Source organism: Vombatus ursinus, unplaced genomic scaffold (genome assembly GCF_900497805.2).
Source record: "Vombatus ursinus unplaced genomic scaffold, bare-nosed wombat genome assembly UNPS02001419.1, whole genome shotgun sequence".
Classification (NCBI taxonomy): domain Eukaryota; kingdom Metazoa; phylum Chordata; class Mammalia; order Diprotodontia; family Vombatidae; genus Vombatus; species Vombatus ursinus.
Genome location: NW_020941197.1, coordinates 17755027 through 17774321, shown reverse-complemented (window position 1 = coordinate 17774321; position 19295 = coordinate 17755027). Strand labels below are relative to the sequence as shown.

Genomic DNA, 19295 nt, shown 5'->3' with positions numbered 1-19295 from the left:
CTTTTTTTTTAAATGTCATTTCCTCTGATAAAATCATATCAGTTTTCAGTATATAAGGAAACGTACAGTTCATAGCATCATTGACTTTTATTTGCAATTTTTCCGTGTTGAGACTGAATAATTTGGTTTCACACATATTGAATTATTACTGTAGTTGAGTTTGACTTGTAAGAGTAAAAAGAAAATGTTCACATTAACTGCTGTAGTTACTAGAAATCAAATGTTTAAAATGTGACTTACCATGTATCGTTTTAAGTAGATTGGAATTCAACGTAATGCAATCTTTTTTCCTTTTTTTTTGTTCTCCTGAAACAAAATAGTCAGTCTCCTGAAGATGAATTAACAATGTCTTGTCTAGGACTCTTAGCAAATCTTTGTCGGCACAACCTAGCTGTTCAAACCCATGTAAAGTCTTTGGTAAGAATTCTTTTTAATGTGTGTGTCTCTGTGTGTGTGTGTGTTTAATCTTCCAGCTTTTGTGTTGGGTTCTTTGTCTCAAGGAAATCTTATTACTTTGTTATTTATTTTGAAGACTTGTGTGTCTATATCCATTCTATCTGATGCTTCAGAGCTTATAAAAGAATTGACAATTAAATGATGCAGTCTAGAGTATTCTCATTTTTGAGTTATACTTTGAAAAACCCTAGCCACAAGTATTATGTTGGAATCCCAAAGAAAACATGGTTTAAGAGTATATATGAGAAATGCTGGATTATTTTGTTAAAGGTTTAAAATCATAGTGGGTTCCTTCTAGGATATCAACCCATTATTTTATGGCTCTCAAAGAATTAATTTATTAGTATTTATTTAAAATCATGAAACCTTGAATTGAAAAGACCTTAGAAATTATCTAAGCCTATCCTTATAAGGATAAATAATTTGAGACCCAGAGAGTTTTAAGTTACATGCCTCAAGTCATAGGCAGAGCCAGGGCTGGAGCCCAAATTTTCTTGGTCTGGTTCATAATTCATCAAACATTTATTAAGTACTTGCTCTGTGCTAGAAATAAGAATACAAAACTGAAATATGTCCTTCCCTTAAAGAGCATGCATTCTGTTGTGTGTATGGGGGATGGGGTGGGAAAGAGGTAAATACAAAATATTTCTTAGGGGGAAGGCACTGGCCGTGGGGTTGGTGTATCAAGATAGGACTTATAAGTCCTATCTTGTAGGTAAGTGGCACTTGAGCTGAATCTAGGAATTTTAAGAAGCAAGTGCATGAGGGACAGCTTTTACAAAAGCATGAAGATTAGAGATGGAATGTCCAGTATGAGAAGTAAGTAGACTTGTTTGGTTGGAATCATAATATGTGAAAGGAAGTAATGTGATCATAGAGTTTAGTGAAGTTACTTCACACAAGTAATAAGTATCAGACCTGGCATTAAAACCCAGGTCTTTTCACTTCAAGTCATGACATTGATACATAAATCTAGCTCTCATTTGAGTATCTAGTACCCCTAAGCTTTTATTAGATTTAACTAGATCATCTTGAAACAAAATTGGCTAGTTTCCCTTCCTCATCCCTAGCAATATTTGTGTGGACACAAAAGTAAATCTGTGGTCATTAGAAAGAAAGGGGGAAAAGGAAAGGATATAAGTAACCCATTATTTAGATAATTAATTTCATCAGGTTGACTAGGCATTTCTTTTAATATAGCAATAGCAAATTTTTTTTTTACAGGGAAATGAAAAAATTTATTTAAGTAATCACAGTTTTTAGTAACTGGATCATGTCACACTAAATTTCAGAAGGAATAAACCATATTATTCATCAAAAATACTTCCTACCTCAAAGACCCAAACCACAGGGCTTAGAAAATGACATTGCTACAAAGTTATAAAGGACACTGTCCATCGTTTCGAGCGTTTACAATTGAACAGAGTGATAGAGTGTTTGTACAGTTATCTGTTACACAAAGCACAATGTTAGCTATACTATATGAATAATAACATTAATTTGAGTGCCAAGTGAAAGGGATTATTTCTGACTAGAATTATTAAGAAAGGGGTTAAGGAAGAGCTGGTATCTGAGCTGATGCTTTGAAGATAGGTCAGTTTTTTGATAACTAAAGACAGGGGCGATGAGCATTTCAGGTGAATTTAGTTTAATATCAAGTCTTTACAAGTACTTGGGATATAATGACAAAAACTAAATAGTCCTTTTCTCAAGAAGCTTATATTCTGATGAGTGTATATATTATGTAAGCATACATAAATGAGTATTATAGAACATGAGGAATAATGGGAGCCACCAACGAGAGATCTTGCCCAAGGAATATTTGAGAAGCAGGAGAATGCTTTCATTTGTTAGGAGTGGGGCGGTGGGAGGTGATCAAGGAAGTCTATGCAGAGGCAGTGGTACCGGAGTGGAATCTTAAAAAGAATTTTTTGTGGGGGGTAGGCATTGGGGTTAAGTGACTTGCCTAGGGTCACACAGCTAGTGTTATATGTCTGAGGCTGGATTTGAACTCAGGTCCTTCTAAATCTAGGGCCGGTGCTCTATCCTTTGCGCCACCTAGCTGCCCCAAAAGAATATATTCTTAAAAGCAAACATGTAGAAGGAGGGCATTCTAGGCCTCTGTAGAGGCATGGAGGAGGGGAATAGAATTCCAGGTTCAGAGAACAGCCAGTAGTGCAGTTTGGCTGGAAGATAGAACTCATAAAGGTTAGTAAAGTGAAACTATGCTGGAAATATAAGTTGGATTCAAATTTGAAGGACCTAAAATACTAGGTTAAGGAATTTTTATTTTAAAGGCAGTAGGAAACTACTGAGGGTAATCAAGCAGAGGAGTGACATAGATTTGTTCCTTAGGAAGGTTATTTTGACCGCTTCAAGAAAGATCTTTTAGAGAGGTTATCAGAAGATCGATTAGGAGGCTACTGCATTATTCCATATAGTAGATGATAAGGCCCTCAATTATGGTGATGACCAGGTGAATGGAGAGAAAGGAATCTGGTACTGGTTTAAAACTAAATGCAGAAGTGGGGAATCTGCAGTCTTGAGGCTACATGTGGCCCTCTAGGTCCTCAAGTGTGACACTTTGCCTGAATCCAAACTTCACAGAACAAATTCCCTTAATAAAGGATTTGTTCTGTGAAATTTGGACTCAGTCAAAAGACTGCATCCAAGGACCTAGAAGTGGCCTCGAGGCCGTAGGTTCCCCACGCCTGCTAGAGTGATCAGTGGAACAGACGAGGTACACAACATACAGAAGCAAACAAACCTAATAGCTTAGTTTTTGATAAAAACAGATCCCCTACCAGAATAAGGACTCATTTGGTAAAAGTTGCTGGTAAAATTGGACAGCAATATGAAAGAAACTCGATTTATGCTAACATCTTGCACCCTTGATAAGCTCCAGGATAAGCTCCAAATGGATATGTGCCCTAGTTACATCGTAAACAGATCAGAAAAACATGGGAAAAATTGTCCATCAAACTTATCAATAGAGGAAAAGTTCATGACCAAACAAGGGATAGAAAATATCACATAAGATAATATGTATAATTTTTATCATAAAATTTTTAAAGTTTTTCGTCAATCCAATAAAGTAAAGATTAAAAGGGAAATATTTAACTGGGAAAAAGGTTTGCACAGGTTTCTCTGATAAAGTTTCATTTCTAAGATACAAGATATATTCATTCTCTAAGTATGTGAACAGACAGTTTTTCAAAAGAAACCCAGACTATCTATAACCATATAAAGAAATGCTTCAAATCACTAGTATGCAAAGAAATGCAAATTAAAATAATTCTGAAGTTCTACTTCACACGCATCAGATTGGAAAAGATGACTAAAAGGGAAAATGACAAACGTTGAAGGGGCTATGAGAAAACAGGCACATTGATTAACTGTTGGTGGGTTTGTGAATAGGTATGACCATTATAGAAAGCAATTTGGAGCCATACCCAGAAAGTTACTGAACACAGCATCCCTTTTGACCAAGATATTCCACTGCTAGATCTGTGCTCCAAAGAAGTGAAAGAAAGAGAAAAAGTTCCTATGTGTACAAAAATATTTATAGCAGCCCTAAAGGGGTACACATCAGGAAAGGTTTAGTAAATTGAGGTATATGAATGTGATGGAACTATTATGCTATAGATGACTTTAAAGAGACATGGAAAAAACATATTAACTGATTTAGAATGAAATATGTGTTATGCTATAATGTCAATAGTATAAAAACAGTTTTGAAAACTTTTATAAACTTATGAATGAAATAAGCAGAACCAGGAGAACAATTTATACATTTGTTTGTAAAGACAAATGACATTCAAAGCTATAAGAACTTTGATCAGCACCATGACCATCTGTGATTGCAGGGGGCTGATGATCAAGCATGTTAACCACCTTCTGACCAGGAGATGATGAATTCAGGATGAAGAATGAGACATATCTTTTTTGAGTACTACCAGTACTGGGATTTGTTTTGCTTTACATATTTGTTACAAGAATTTTTTTCCCCCTAAATTGAGTGGATATGGGAGAAGAAATTGGATTTCTGTTTGTGAAAAAAATAACTTTTTTTTTTTAAAAAAAGAAAAGAAAATAGATTGTGGAAAGGAGAGGTAAGAATCAGGGATAATTCCTTTGACTAAGAGAATAGTAGTGAGATGAATAAAACAAGGAAGTTAGGAGGATTGGGTTAATAGAATACTATTGAACAGCCATTTATTAAGTATCCACTATATATGAGGCAAAAGGAATAGAATAAAAATAATTCATGTCCTCAAGGAGCTTACCTTCTGCCAGGATAATAGAGTAGGCAAAGAGAAGTAATTGCAAGATAATTTGAGCAGGGAAAAATCCCTTACAAAAAAAGGCAACCAGAAAAGGTTGCATATATGAGATGGAACCTGAACTGAGCTGTAAAAGAAAGCTAGGATTTTAAGTGGCAAGATTTTAAGGACATGAAAGGGAAGAGGAAGAGCATTCCTAAAATGGGGATAGACTGTACAGAGTCATGGAGCATAGAGGGAGAAGGCTAAGTTTGGGAACAATGAGTAGGCTTGTGTTGCTAGGACATAGTTTTTGAGGGAGGACTAATGGTCATGTGTCTGGAGCTGGAAGGAACCTCATTCCATCTAGTTTCTTGTTTTGTAGGTGAGGCAATGTACGTACAGTGAAAAAATCTCAGAAAGGTAAGCTGGAACCAGGTTGTGACGGGCTTTGAATGCTAGGTTGAAGAATTTATGTATGATCCTAAAGACAATAGGAAGACACTTAAGATTTTTGATCAGAGTGACATAATAGAACTATTTAAGGAATGCTCATTTGGTAGCACTCTGGAAGATAGATTGGGGAGAAGTAAAACTGTCTCCACATGACAAACTGGTCAGCAGTATCAAAAATTGCAGAGGTCAAGTAAGATGAAGATTGAGAAAATGCTATCAGATTTAGCGGTTGTAAAATCATCAGTTACCTTGAAAAGACTGATTTGATTCAATTGGGGTTGGAAGTCATATTGTAAGCATTGTGAATTGAATATGTAAGCATAAGTGAATTGGAGGGAGGGAAATGGAGATGAGAATCATAGATAACTTTTTAGGAGTTTGGTCATAAGAGGGAAACAAGATGACCATTGGTTGGGGAGACTGTCAAGTCAAGTGAGGATTTTTTTAAAGATTGAAGAGAACTGGATCTTTTTTGTAAAGCAGCAGGAAAGATGGTAGTAATTATGGAAAGATTGTTGGTAAGAGGAAGTGATCAAAGGGGCAAGCTTCCAGAGTATATAGGAAGAAATTGGATCAAGGGCAAAAATAGAGGATTTGGCATTGGCAAGGAGAAGGACCACCCTTTCTGCAGAGACTAGAACAAGGAAGAGAAAAGGGGGATAATATAAAGGAATTTTAAAGTGTGGTATAGTAGACAAAGTGCTGTTTTGGAAGCAGGTGGCTTCTGTTCATTTAATTAGGAGGTGAGGGTCCCTGCTGAGAGGAGTTTATATAAAGGACTTGGGAAGAGAAGGTTTGGAGCAATTACTGTCACTTTCATGATAGTGTCAATCAAGGAAGAAAAAAAGGACTGCTGTATAGCATATAGGGCCTACTTGATACCAGATGGCTTAAACTTGTAGTTGGCATCATTACTTTTTCTACTAATGTACACCATTAGAGGAAGGGTCATCGGAAGCAGATGATGATGGTAATTTAAGGTTGGCAGGGGTTGGAATATGTTAATGGGGATAAGCAAGGGGGAAGGAGACATAGTGGCAAGAGTCAAGAAGGCAAGGTAGTCAAGAATAAAAGGAAGTATAGTTGAATTGTTAAACTGTAGGTGTAAAAACTGAAGAGAATAAAGTCATCACAGTTGATAAATTGGAAGATCAAGGCCATGTATAGTTACTGGAGATCCCAGTTAAAGATGATGAATGATTTTAGGAGCAGTGAGGCAGAGGGAGACATGGAAGGGGTAGGAAGTTATGATCAGAGAAATTGGGTCTCGATTATAGAGCTAGTAGCATAGTTACAAGTGAGTGCTCTGAACTAGGATTTATTTATCCCTGTGGGTTGCTGAGGTGAAGAGTTAAGAAGCCTGGTATAATGGATATTTGAGAGGACATCAGTGTATATATTGGAGATTGTGTTTCATAGTGGCTAGAGTTGTAATCAAGAACACCACCTCAGATACTTACTAGCTGTGTGACCTGAACAAGTCATGTAACTTCCAACTTCAGTTGCCTCATCTGTAAAGGAAGTGATGTTTGGAAAGGTCATGCTTCTTGGGTAGATTATCAGTGTGGAAGCAAATTGCTGAGCAAGTTGACTAGAGAAAAATGGGTCTGTAGGAAAAATTAGTCAACTTTTGAAGTCATCAAGGAAGGTAGAAGTGTTTCCTAGAGGTTGAGAGTCAAGGATGATAAGAATAGAAAGGAATAGTATAGTAGTGTGATGTAGATTAAAAAGGAAAAAACGTTTCATGGAGCACTTATCAGATGAAGAGGTGAAGAGTGATAGTTGGTAACTGTCTTCTGAAGGGTACTGATTACAACAGTACAAAAGTTTTCAGTCTTCCAAGAGTATCCAAAAAAAATGATAGTTATTTGTTTTTGTTTTTTTTTTACTTTTTACCTACTTAATAGTATTTTATTTTTTTCCAATTACGTGTAAAGATAATTTTCAACATTCACTTTTATAAGATTTTGAGTTCCAAATTTTTCTCCCTCCCTCTTTCTTTCTCCCCTCCCCAAGACAGCAAGCAATTTGATCTAGATTATATATGTACAGTCATATTAAACATATTTCCACAAAGAAGAATCAGAACAAAAGGAAAAAAAAACCATGAGAAAGAAAAAACAAAAGACAAAAGTGAAAATAGTCTGCATTCAGACTCCATAGTTCTTTCTCTGGATGTGGATAGCATTTTCCATCATGAGTGTTTTGGAATCATCTTGGATCATTGTATTGCTGAGAAAAGCTAAGTCTGTCATAGGTGATCATCATGCATTGTTGTTATGGTGTACTATGTTCTCCTGGTTCTGCTCACTTCACTCAGCATCAGTTCATGTAAGTCTTTCCAGGTTTTTCTGAAGTCAGCCTGCTCATTATTTCTTATAGCATAGTAGTATTCCATTACATTCATATACCATAACTTATTCAGCCATTCCCCAATTGATGGGCATCCCTTCAATTTCCAGTTTTTTGCCATCATAAAAAGAGCTGCTATAAGTATTTTTGTATGTGTGAGTCCTTTTCCCTTTTTTGTGATTTCTTTGGGATACAGACATGGTACTAGTATTGCAGTTTTGTAGCCCTTTGGACATAGTTCCAAATTGCTCTCCCAATTGGTTGGATCAGTTCACAACTCCACCAACAATGAATTAGTGTTCTAATTTTTCCACATCTTCTCCAACATTTGTCATTTTCCTTTTCTGTCATATTAGCCAATTTGATAGCTGTGAGGTAGTACCTCAGAGTTGTTTTAATTTGCATTTCTCTAATCAATATTGATTTAGAGCATTTTTTCATATGATTATAGATAGCTTTAATTTCTTCAAAATGATAGCTATTTGAATGGCCATATAGGAGAAGGATTAAAATGTATTTGATAGCATTTTCCACATATAGCTGAACTGAAAGGAAAATAATAGCAAACTTTTTTGCTGTCTTTGGGGTTGGGGTTTCATGTTCTGCATAGCTGCTCATTTTTATCAACAAAGTACCTTGTCTATGGAGGGTTTGTAAGTGAGAGATCCTCATTAAGGATTATCTCTAAGGGTCTTTCCAGATCTGATTCTATAAACTATAATCCTTTATATTGGAACTTAGGAAAAAACTTGGTCCTTTTAATAAAAATAAGTGTCATGTTACAGTTGGCCTCAGGAGCATTTACTTGGGTAAATACTTGGGGTCTTCTGTACTTTATTAATTAGATAAATATTTATTGAGTACCTGCTCTGTGTACCTTATGTTCTTAGGAGGAGTAAAATACAATTTTAGCCTAAATCTAATTTATGTTAAATATTTTTCTTCTTCAGAGTAATGTGAAGACATTATATCGTACTCTCATTAGTTTCTTGGCCCACAGTAGTTTAACTGTGGTTGTGTTTGCACTCTCAATATTATCGAGTCTAACATTAAATGAAGAGGTTGGAGAAAAGGTAAATATTGAGTGAGTTTTAAAAAAATTATAAATATAACTTACTTTAAATTTTCTCTGGTTTTAACACATCATTACTGCTTTCATTGGTTTTTTTGTTTTTGTTTTTGGACATATTGAACACCAGTATCTGGTTCAGTTTTATATGCATTACACCTCTTATATTTTATTTTTGTTTTTAAGCTATTCCATTCTCGAAACATTCATCAGACTTTTCAGTTAATATTTAATATTCTTGTAAATGGTGATGGTACATTAACCAGAAAGTATTCAGTTGACCTACTTATGGATCTTCTCAAGAATCCTAAAATTGCGGATTGTCTCACCAGGTACATCTATGTTCTCTTGGTAAACTTAGAGCTTTTTTTCTGTACAAGCGTATGTTGAGAACCCTTCATTGCTAAAAATATAACTGTCATCTTCATCAGTTGCAGTGAAATTAATTTCTAATGAATCACTGAAGACTATAAGCAGGAATATTTTAACATTCTTCATTTCACTTATATTTTATATTTGACTTGAAATACAAAAAGGCAATATGTGATTCATGTATTAAATCAGGGATGTCAAACATATGGCCTACAAAATTCTTGAGCATAGCTGACCCAGATTAAAATGTAATTGGCAAATATCTAGCAAAATAAATAAAAATACATTAAAACATAGAAACTACATAATTTGTGGTTTTCTAAGTCAGTATGTATAGACAAGGGTTTTTGTTTAGTGGCCTCTGTTTCTGTTTGAGTTTGTCACCACTGCCTTAAATGATTGGATCTGTCTTTTATCTTCTGAAATTCGGCTGTCTGGATTACCTTTATTCAAAAAATAATTAAAGAACAAAAATTGGTTTTAAATATCAGGTCAGAATGGCTTTTTATATTAGTGGATGATATTATTTATTATAACTAAGGTTCTGTTATAATTGTTTATTATAGCTATGGTTCATCACTGGCATAGTAAGCAACACTTTCTACCTCTTATTCTCTGTTTCCCTGCTATATATGTCATTATGCACTTAATTTATGTTATTTAGCATTCTAAACTAAATTCCTCTAATTGCCTTAACCAAAGGTGTCAAACTCATGAAAGAGGAACCAGATTAAAATGTTATTGGGAAATTTTCAACAAATAAAAATACAGTATAACATAGATAATGTTAATTTATGCCTTTCTAAGTTGGTGTGTGGCCTGCTCTGCTTCTATTTGAGTTTGACACCACTGGCCTAAACCATTCTCTATACTAGAGACTTTTTGAGATGAACATAGGAGATCATTGTAGGAATGGAGAATATATCTCAAGCATTTGGACAAGAGTGTTAATTTAGCATGTGTCCAATGAATATCCTCTGCAGTAAAATGGACTCTGACTTTTCCAAGATTTACTAGTGCCCTCCCCATGCTGTTGTTCTTCCATTTTAGCATGATATCTCTTTTCATAATTGCCCTCTGATTTATCAATTCACATCTCCCTTGATGAGGTAGCAGATGGTATGCAATCTACTTTATTACGAATACCAAAATCCTATTGGGCACCACACCAATGAGAGACTCTTCCTCAATATCACATTTATTATGGAGAACATCGTTGTAATGGTAAGCATGGGGGTAAATGTTATGATTTGAATATAGGAGAACTGAAGTAATTAAGAAATTAATGACTGATTAATGAATACATAATTGTGTTGATTTCTGGGATTATAGGAGTTAGAGCTGAAAGGGACCTTAAATGTAGTTCAGTGCAACCCTGTCATTATATAGTTAGAGAAATTGAGAACTACAATATTAAAGTGACTTGCCCTAGGTCACAAAAGTATAAGTAAAAAAGTCAGTATTCTAAGCCAGGTCCTGATTCTAAATTAAGTGCTCCTTCCAATATGCCACACTGTTCTATTCAGTAGATTTATACAACCTGTACATTTTTAGGCTCAAGGTAGTTCATGTGATATTTGAAGTTAAAATCCACATTTTTAAAAAAGCATTTTCATTTTACTTTGGGAGCAGAAATTTTAAAAGTGTGTGATTTTGTTATGATTTTATAATAGTGATGCTATTTATCTTTGTTTATATTTAGGTATGAACACTTCAACTCATGCCTTAATCAAGTGTTAGGTCTTCTTCATGGGAAGGACCCTGATTCTTCTTCAAAGGTATATTTAAAGCTAGATCTTTTGAGAATGTCGTTTGTGATTCTTGAAAGCTACAAGAACCCTTAAGTTTTATATTATCAATTTTAAAGGCATGGTTGAAAGTTGTTTTCATATTAATTTTCATGTATTCACTTAAATATGACTAACTTTTAAGCTTAGCATTTGATTTCACACGTTAATGTCCAGTCACATTGGTTTTTAATAAGATCTCCTATGTTTATACTGCACAGGTTTTAGAATTACTTCTTGCCTTCTGTTCAGTGACACAACTGCGCCATGTTCTTAGTCAGGCGGTATTTGAATCACCTGCTTCTGGTAACCCAAGACTGGGAAACCATCCTAAATCTTTAGAGCCAACAGTTGCTCTGTTACGTTGGTCAAAGCATCCCTTGGAAGGATCAGAAAACTGTTCTGTTCTAGCACTGGAATTGTTCAAGGAAATATTTGAGGTAATATGATAGTGATGATATCTTAATGTTGCTCTTTTTTGTGTGGTACTGTATAATAATAACCCTTTTTGAAAGAAGTGTATCTCTAGGGAATTTTAAAAAATTGATGGCTGTATTCTCTTCCACTTAGCTAGGTGGAAATATCCATAAGTGCTAGTGCCTAAGTACTCCTCCATTAACTTTTTTTTTTACACTTGCCTTTAATGTAGTTTAACAGAAACAGTGGGGACTTTATTGATTTGATATCACTTTTTTGTAATCAGTAACCAATATATCTAGTAAATACTGCCTACTAGTGTTATAAGGCATGCACACACACACACACACACTCACTCACACACACACACACACACACACACACACACACACACACACACACACACACGCAGAGATATATATATAGGCTTATATAGCCTAATCTCATCAAGTCTTGGTGATTACATAGCTTAGCATTTCTCACCTTGATGGCCTCTTCTCCTAGCCACTGCCTTCTCCAAAAGGGCTTCCCTTGCAATTTATCTGAGTCTTAGGTACAAGAGAGTGGTGTGCACATTTGGAAGATAATCCTTAGTAATACTAGTATTTTGAATTATTCATATTACTAGTCTTTTGTCTTGATCCTTGATCATTGTGTTTTATAAAGCATTTTGAGTGTGTTGAAAACTGCATACAGTTTATTGTAAATTTATTTGCAAAATATTAGACTAGCCAGCTGAACTGCTAACTTTCTTCACATTTGGCATTTTCTTCCTTCTTCCCATGCCTTTGCACAGGCTGGTCTGGAATACTTTCCTTCTTAAAATCCCTGATATCTTTCAAAGTTCAGCTCAAACATTACCATACAAATGAAATTTTTGCTGATTCTGCCCTCTCCCAGGTGCTAGTGCCTCTTGTCATCCAACTTACTGTGTATTTACTTTGCATATTTTTTATAATTATCAATATTCATACTTATTTCCCCCAATAGAATATATCCTCCCTAAGTCAGGGACTGTTTCATTTTTGTCTTTGTACTCCTCTGTGCCCAGTGTGGTGCATGGCACATAGTGGGCACCTAATAAAGGCTCATTAATTCATTAAATCTAGTTCCTAGTTTTATTTTGCTGGGTTTTTTTTTTTTATCATAACTAAGAAAGACTCAAGTTCACTCAGTCTAGCATCTAGTCACTGCTGGCTGTGTGACATGGGCTAGTAACTTAACCTTCCAGTGCTCTGGGTAGTACTCTAAGACTATAAGTACTTTCCTGCATGAGTAATATTAGTTCCTTCTATCACCAAGAGTTCCCTGTATCAGTGAAATAAAAGGTATAGACTCTCTCCTCATACCTTACTATAAGTAAGAGATTCTGAGTTTTAACTGAAAGCCTAAGTTTAGAATAACTAATATAGCAGAATGCAAAAACTAAATAAAGAAAATTACCTAATTAAGGAAAAGAGATCTAAATAGATAGCATAAGAAGAATGTTCAATAATGACCATTTTTTCTGTGTACCATATTATAGCTAACATTTTTATTGTTAATCCATGGTGTCTGTGTAACCTCTACAGGATGTCATAGATTCTGCCAGCTATTCCTCTACTGATCGTTTTCTGACCCTGCTGTTGCCCAGCATTCTTGACCAACTTCAGTTCACAGAACAGAATCTTGATGACCTACTAACAAGGAAAAAATGTGAAAGAATGGCTAAGGCCATTGATCTTTTGCTTAATATCCTCTGAAATGATGCAGAATATATGTGATATTTACTCTCCTAATTTTCCCACTAAGGTATTGAATTTGAATTTTCAGTTATATTTTATCACTCTTGATATTATTGTCTGCTCAGAATTAGTAGGCCAGAATTTTAAAATCCCAGAATGATATATTTTAGTGAGGATATTCTAGTAAGTTATCCCTTATTTTACTTTTTTTTTAACTAAAAAGTAAAATTGAAATTTTTATGTAAAAATCTACTTCAGTTAGTGCTTTTAAAAATTGTATCTGATATTCCCATTGGAATCTTAAAGCAGGTTCTAAAGATGCTGTTCATTTTCTTCTCTAGGCTATACTTTTACTTCTGGTTGCTGTCGTGAAATAATTCTCTTTTTCTTTTCAAGTTTCATAGCAAGCAAAACAGTTAAGACATGAGAAAGCAAGTAAGCCTTTGCTTAGTACGTGGCATCTGATGTTTAATAGGCACTTACGAGGTTAGTAAATGAATCCATAACTTCTTTAAAACTGAACTCCCTTACTTGCTTCCTCCTACCTGAAGCATTTCCTCAGTTGTTTGTGATTTCTATCTCTGATCAAATTATCTGGTGGTGGAGTCATATCATCTATGCATTTAATTTACATTCTACCAACTTGACAGAAAAAGAGAAGAGAGAAAAATAATAATTTATATAGTTTAGGTGGTTTTGTGCCACTCAGTGAGCAGGCTGAAGTGAGAGTTAGATGAGACACATGAGTTTGCTATTCCCACAGACAGGTCTCAGTTCCCTCAGGTCTTTTGTAGTGAGAGTATCTTGCCTAATGAGTGCGATTCTAGAATCTTTCTTCATCATTTTGTTGTTTTGTTTCAGTCGTATCTGACTCTCCATGACCCAATTAGGGATAAAGATACTGGAGTGGTTTGCCATTTCCTTCTCCAGTTCATTTTGCAGATGAGAAAACTGAGGCAAACAGTGTTAGACTTGCCTAAGGTCACAGAGCTAGTGAATGTCTGAGGCAGGATTTGAACTCAGGTTCTCCTTACTCCAGTGCTGGTGCTCTTATCCACTGTGCCACCTAGCTGCCCTTCATCATATCTACAGTCCGTTCATTCTGATAAAACTAGTAAAGCTAATCAAAGAAACAGCCCTAATTGGTCAACTAGAAGGTTCCTTCTTCGTTTCATTTGACTTCCTTGTATCCTTTCTAGACTGATGGTAAAGCAGGAAAAAGAACAGTTATATTTGATCTCCTTCTGATATAATTGTGCTTATGTGTGAAGCCCTTTCAAGCGTATTTTTCCCACATCAGTTTTCCACAAGTTTTTGTTTGCTTCTATTTGAATAGAAGTCCCCTTACTCCCCAGCTTTGCCAATCATGGGTTAGCTGGACATTATAAAAAATAAAATTTCCCTTCACTTGTTTCCATAGAAACCATCTTAGCTCCATCTTCTCTCTGATACGGACTGCCTTCTTTTAAAGACACCCTGGCCCCTTTCCAGCTACAACTGTAGAAAGTTACTAAATTTACTTTATGGATTACTTAAGGGAATTTCAAGGGCAATTTTGAAAATAACTACATTTTTGACTTTGGCACTGATTTTAGAATATAACCTGCAATAAAATGTGAGTCCACTATATCTGTGTACGTATTTTAGGCCCCCAGTAAAAAGTAAGCCCTTCTTTAGAAGAGGGATTGTTTTCCCCCTTTATTCTTTCTATTTCTAATACCTGGTACGCTGCTTGGTGCATAGTAAATGTTTAATAAATGTTTGCTGAACTAAATTGCAGTGAATTGATGGATTCATTGCAACATTTGTTGATACGTATTTCAATTCAGGAAGTATTTGTTAAGCCCTTGCCACATGTCTGGTTATCATGCTGGGTAGCTAGAGTTACAAAGATGAAAATGAAACCATCCTTCTTCTTCAGTAGCTTACAATCTGATGTAAAGAAATAAAATTATCATAAAACAAAGTGCTTAAATAATTTTTAACTAAAATAAGTAAACTATAAAACTAGATTTTTTCTTTCTTTTTTTCTTGTAAGTGCAAAATAGTACTCTTGTCTGTGTTTCTTCTAGTCATTACACTATTTTAGCTTCTCTAAGTCAGATGATAAGCAACCAGCATTCTACTTTGTTACTAACAAGAAACTCTCAAAAAAAAAGAACCTCTGTTTCAGTCAACTGTCTTTTATTCACTTGACCTCATCCTTTTAGAGCAACTTGCTTTACTCAAGTTTGTCTTGTTTTCTGAACAATCTTCTCTTTTTAGTTCCCACTCCTCCTTTTTCTGAATAGTTGGGACATATGGTTTCATTCTTTGTTCCTATTTAATACACTCAGGCTCAGTATGGATTAATTACTCATCATGACTCAGAAATATGACTTAAACAAGTAGAAGAGCCTGACAAGATAACCAATATGTTAAAACAAATTAGGTCATCTTGTAGCATAGATGAGACAAATAGATTTATTAACACTACCTTTCTCTCATCTTTAATAGTTTGTTAATATGAGAGATGTTTTTAAAATTTTCTCATGTCTTATTGTTCCTTAACTAAGTCTACCTTTGTGTGGAGATGATACATTAAAAATGCATGTTGCTAAACTATTGACTACCCTCAGATGTACAACTCTAATAGAACAACAGTTTTCATGTAGCAAGATTGACATTGAGTTTGGAACAAAGGTAGCAGATTCTGAACTTTGGTGAGTATATTAAGGTAAATATTTTAAGAATTCATGCATATAGGGAAAAAAAAAATCCAGGCTAGTTATTCTAGCCTGTTTTCTAGACATGTTTTCTAAAGATCTAGTAAGTATTTATTTCAAGAAGTGACAGAAAATCTGGCTAAAAACTTTCAAATTTGCTTTTAATTTAAAAACTAAATATTTGTCATTTGGTCCTTTGATAGTGAAAGAGGGGCACAGAAAGGATAGGGGTTGTGAAAACAAAACCATGATAGTTTTCAACTGAAAAAGTTGGGCATCATAGCTTTGTGCTCAGATGAACCTACCAGAGGTATGTGTACTTGTTTTACGCAAATACAAACAAATGAAAATATATTTACATTATCAAAAATAATGCTTTCAAAGTCAAAATAAGTTATACTTTTGAAAATATTTTTAATTATGTTCTTTTCTCCAAATATGAAGAATTCTTATGAAGTGAGAGTATAAATGCTAGTTTTGGCTTTTCCCCCCTCTCCAAACCTTAATATAGATGAGGTCACTAAAAAATGTTAGTTTGTTTTTTATTAATACTTTTGTGATGCTTAAGGTATGCCATTCCAAAATTCTGACTTTAGATTTTTGAGAAAGAATAAAAAATCAGTTTTGGAGGTGGTAAGGGTGATTTTGGCCTCTAGAGGGCTTTTAATAATATCCCTACTATATAATCCTTGGCTCTTTTGGTATAGAGATGTGTTAAAATTTGGGAGCCTTTGGGAATTTCTTTTCCTCTGAAGCCCCTTCTAATACTTTTTCAATACAAAAAAAGTGGAATCTTATTGCAAGGAAGTCCATCACCAACAACAATTCCATGCTACTACTAGGGGATGCCTTTCCTGTGTTGGGATATCAAGAAATAAACTCTGGAATGGAATTTGGCATTTTCATTTAACATTTATATATCAATTTGATAGTAACATGTACTTAACATATATGTTTGGAAATTGGACAAATTCATGGTAGCCCAATACAGAAAATTTCGACAGGTAATTATATATGATAAACTCCTTAAGCTGGTATTATCATTTCTTTTGTACTTTCTTCTAAGTATAAACAGTATAGTACAGAACCTAACACGAAGTAGAAGCCTAGTTTAATGACTTTGTACTGACAAATCATCATAGATAACCATTTTTGTCCTGTTGATATAGTCTAAAGAAAGAAACCAATAATTAAATTAGTCCCGTTGATAATACTCCTGACTTTGGTCTAGAAAGTTGGAGTATACTTATGGTAGACGGGCAGGAGAAAAAAAGACCTTTAAAGAAACTTTTACTGCTATTGCTATTACTATTTGAACTGTGATTCTAGAGATTTCCGTCTTATAGAGTATTGTCTTTTGACGCCTCATATTAGTGATTATCCTCATCTTTTCCATGGTTTAAAAGAAAATAAGTATGATTTATCAGGTTCTTCAGAGATATTGTGAGAAAACAAGCTTATCAACCTTAAATACTCTAATTTATATATACTTTGCCATTTTTGAAGCAAACTTGCTGCGGATGTCATTTTGAAAACACTTGATCTTATGAGTAGACTTAAACAGTTGATTCCTGGTATGGAAGTCACTTTCTACAAAATGCTTCAGGTAGGTTTTATTTTTTAAGTTCAGATAGAAACATTTCATCATAATTGAATGTGTGCTCCAAGAATTTTTCATTTCTGTTTTCATGTACTTATGTCTAGGTGTGAAGGGATGGGGTGATAACAAATGTTAGAGATAAGGGTGTATAGATGAGAGATGTTATGAAGGTGCAAATGACAATTTGGCAGCAGCTTGGATGGGGTGGGTAAGAGAGTAAGGAGTTAAAGGTGACATGTAGGTTTTGAGTCGGAGTGACTGGGAGAATGGTTGTACTCTTCACAGTACTAGAGAAGTTACAGGGGAAGGTGAGAGTTTTAGGGGAAAGATAAGGAATTCAGTTTTTGGACATGTTGAGTTTAAGATTCTATGAGACATCTAGTTTGAGATGTCTAGTAGACAGTTGGAGATGTGAGACTAGAGGTCGGGAGAGAGGTTAGAACTGATTAAATCTGGGACTCTGATGTTTAGAGATGATAGATGAATCCATGGGAACTGATGAGATAGTATAGTATATGTGAAATAGTACGTAAGGAGAAGAGAAGAGGGCCCTAGACAGAACCTTGTGGGACACCTGTGGTTAATGGGCATGACTTGGATGAAGGTCCAGCAAAGGAGACTGAAAAGCAATGGTTAGTCAGTCACTAAGCATTTAGTAAGTGTCTACTGTGCGCCAAGCATTGTGCTGTGTTCTAGGAACACAAAGAAGGGCAAAAGATAATCCCTCCCTTTGAGTTCACAATCTAAAGAGAAGTAGGAGAAAGCAGTGTCGCAAAACCTAAAGAAAAAAGAATATCAAGGAAAAGAGAGAAACTACAGTGTTATAGGCTACAGAGAGGTCAAGAAGAATGAGTGTTGAGAAAGGTCTTTAGACTTGGTGATTAAGAGATCATTGGTAACTTTGGGAGAGAGCAGTTTTCAGTTGAATGAGGAGATCTGAAGTCAGACTGCAAAAAGGTTAAGGAATTAGGAAGAAAGGAAGTAGAGTTATTGATTGTAGATAGTTTTCTCAAGGAGTTTAGCCAGAAAAAGGAGAAGAGATATAGCGAGATAGTTAGTAGGGATGGATGGATTGAGTGAGGGTTTTTTGAGGATGGAGACATGGGCATGTTTATAGACAGTAGGGAAGGAGCCAAGTACACAAGGAGAGTTTGAAGATAAGTGAGAGAGTGGAGATGACAAAGGGGGCAATCCACTGGAGAAGACAGGATGGAATGGAATCACTTGTAGAGGATTTAGTTTATCAAGGAGATGGATTACCTCTTCATGTAAAATAGGGATGAAAATGGAGAAAGTGTCAGAAGGCACCTTAGTGATGTGAGATGAGGAGAAGAAGGGAGGAAGCTCTCAGCAAAAAGCCTCAGTTTTTTCAGTGAAGTATGAGACAGGGTTCTCATCTGAGAATGTGTATGGTTTGGGGACGGGGCATGGGGAATTTGAGGAGGGATGAAAAGATTTGGAAACCCACTGTCATGAGTAGAATAGCGAATGATTTAAAAAGGTGGAAAAGGACTGCCTTATCACAATGAGGGTTCAGTTAAGATTATGTAACATAAATTTGTAGTGGATCCAGTCGGCATAGCTTTGTGATTTTGTTGAACTTCGTTCAGGAGTGTGTGAGTGGCAGTGGGTGGTAGAAGTGATCCAGGACCAAGACTTGGCAGGGCAAAAATCTTCAGTAGGATAAAGGGGCAAGAGACTCCAGAGAGAGGACAGTGTAGAGTTGAACTGGTTCACTGGGGGGTCAAGATGGGGAAGGAAGGAGAATGTAGCTATGGTAGGGGTGATGGCCTGGGAAAGAAGTGAGGGGTGGAAGGATTAGAAGTAAAAGTGAGGACAAAGAATAACTTTGAGGGTTGAGCAAGGCAGAGGGAGAGCTAGAAAGACAATAGATTGTGATCAGTTAAAAGAATTATAGAGTTCATGAACATGAAAGTTGTGCGTTTGTGGATGATGGCAAGGTCAAGCTTATGACCATCTCTGTGTGTAGCTGAAGTGGAGTGTAGGACTTGGTCATTGGAAGTGATTAAGTTCAGGAACTGGGAGGTTAGAGTGTTTGAGGGAGTATCGGTATATCTGTTCAAGTCCTTTAGTA

The 19295-nt window shown here is 35.4% G+C and overlaps 1 protein-coding gene across 1 annotated transcript in view; it reads left to right on the top strand.

Moving 5' to 3' along the window:
* Positions 1-19295, top strand: part of CIP2A (cell proliferation regulating inhibitor of protein phosphatase 2A) — a 51152-nt gene that overhangs the window by 7961 nt on the left and 23896 nt on the right. The window contains exons 5-12 of the mRNA XM_027868453.1: positions 321-417; positions 8477-8599; positions 8782-8927; positions 10670-10745; positions 10976-11194; positions 12743-12902; positions 15456-15597; positions 17107-17206. Of these exons, the coding sequence (XP_027724254.1) occupies positions 321-417; positions 8477-8599; positions 8782-8927; positions 10670-10745; positions 10976-11194; positions 12743-12902; positions 15456-15597; positions 17107-17206 (1063 nt within the window). The remainder of the gene's footprint in view (positions 1-320; positions 418-8476; positions 8600-8781; positions 8928-10669; positions 10746-10975; positions 11195-12742; positions 12903-15455; positions 15598-17106; positions 17207-19295) is intronic.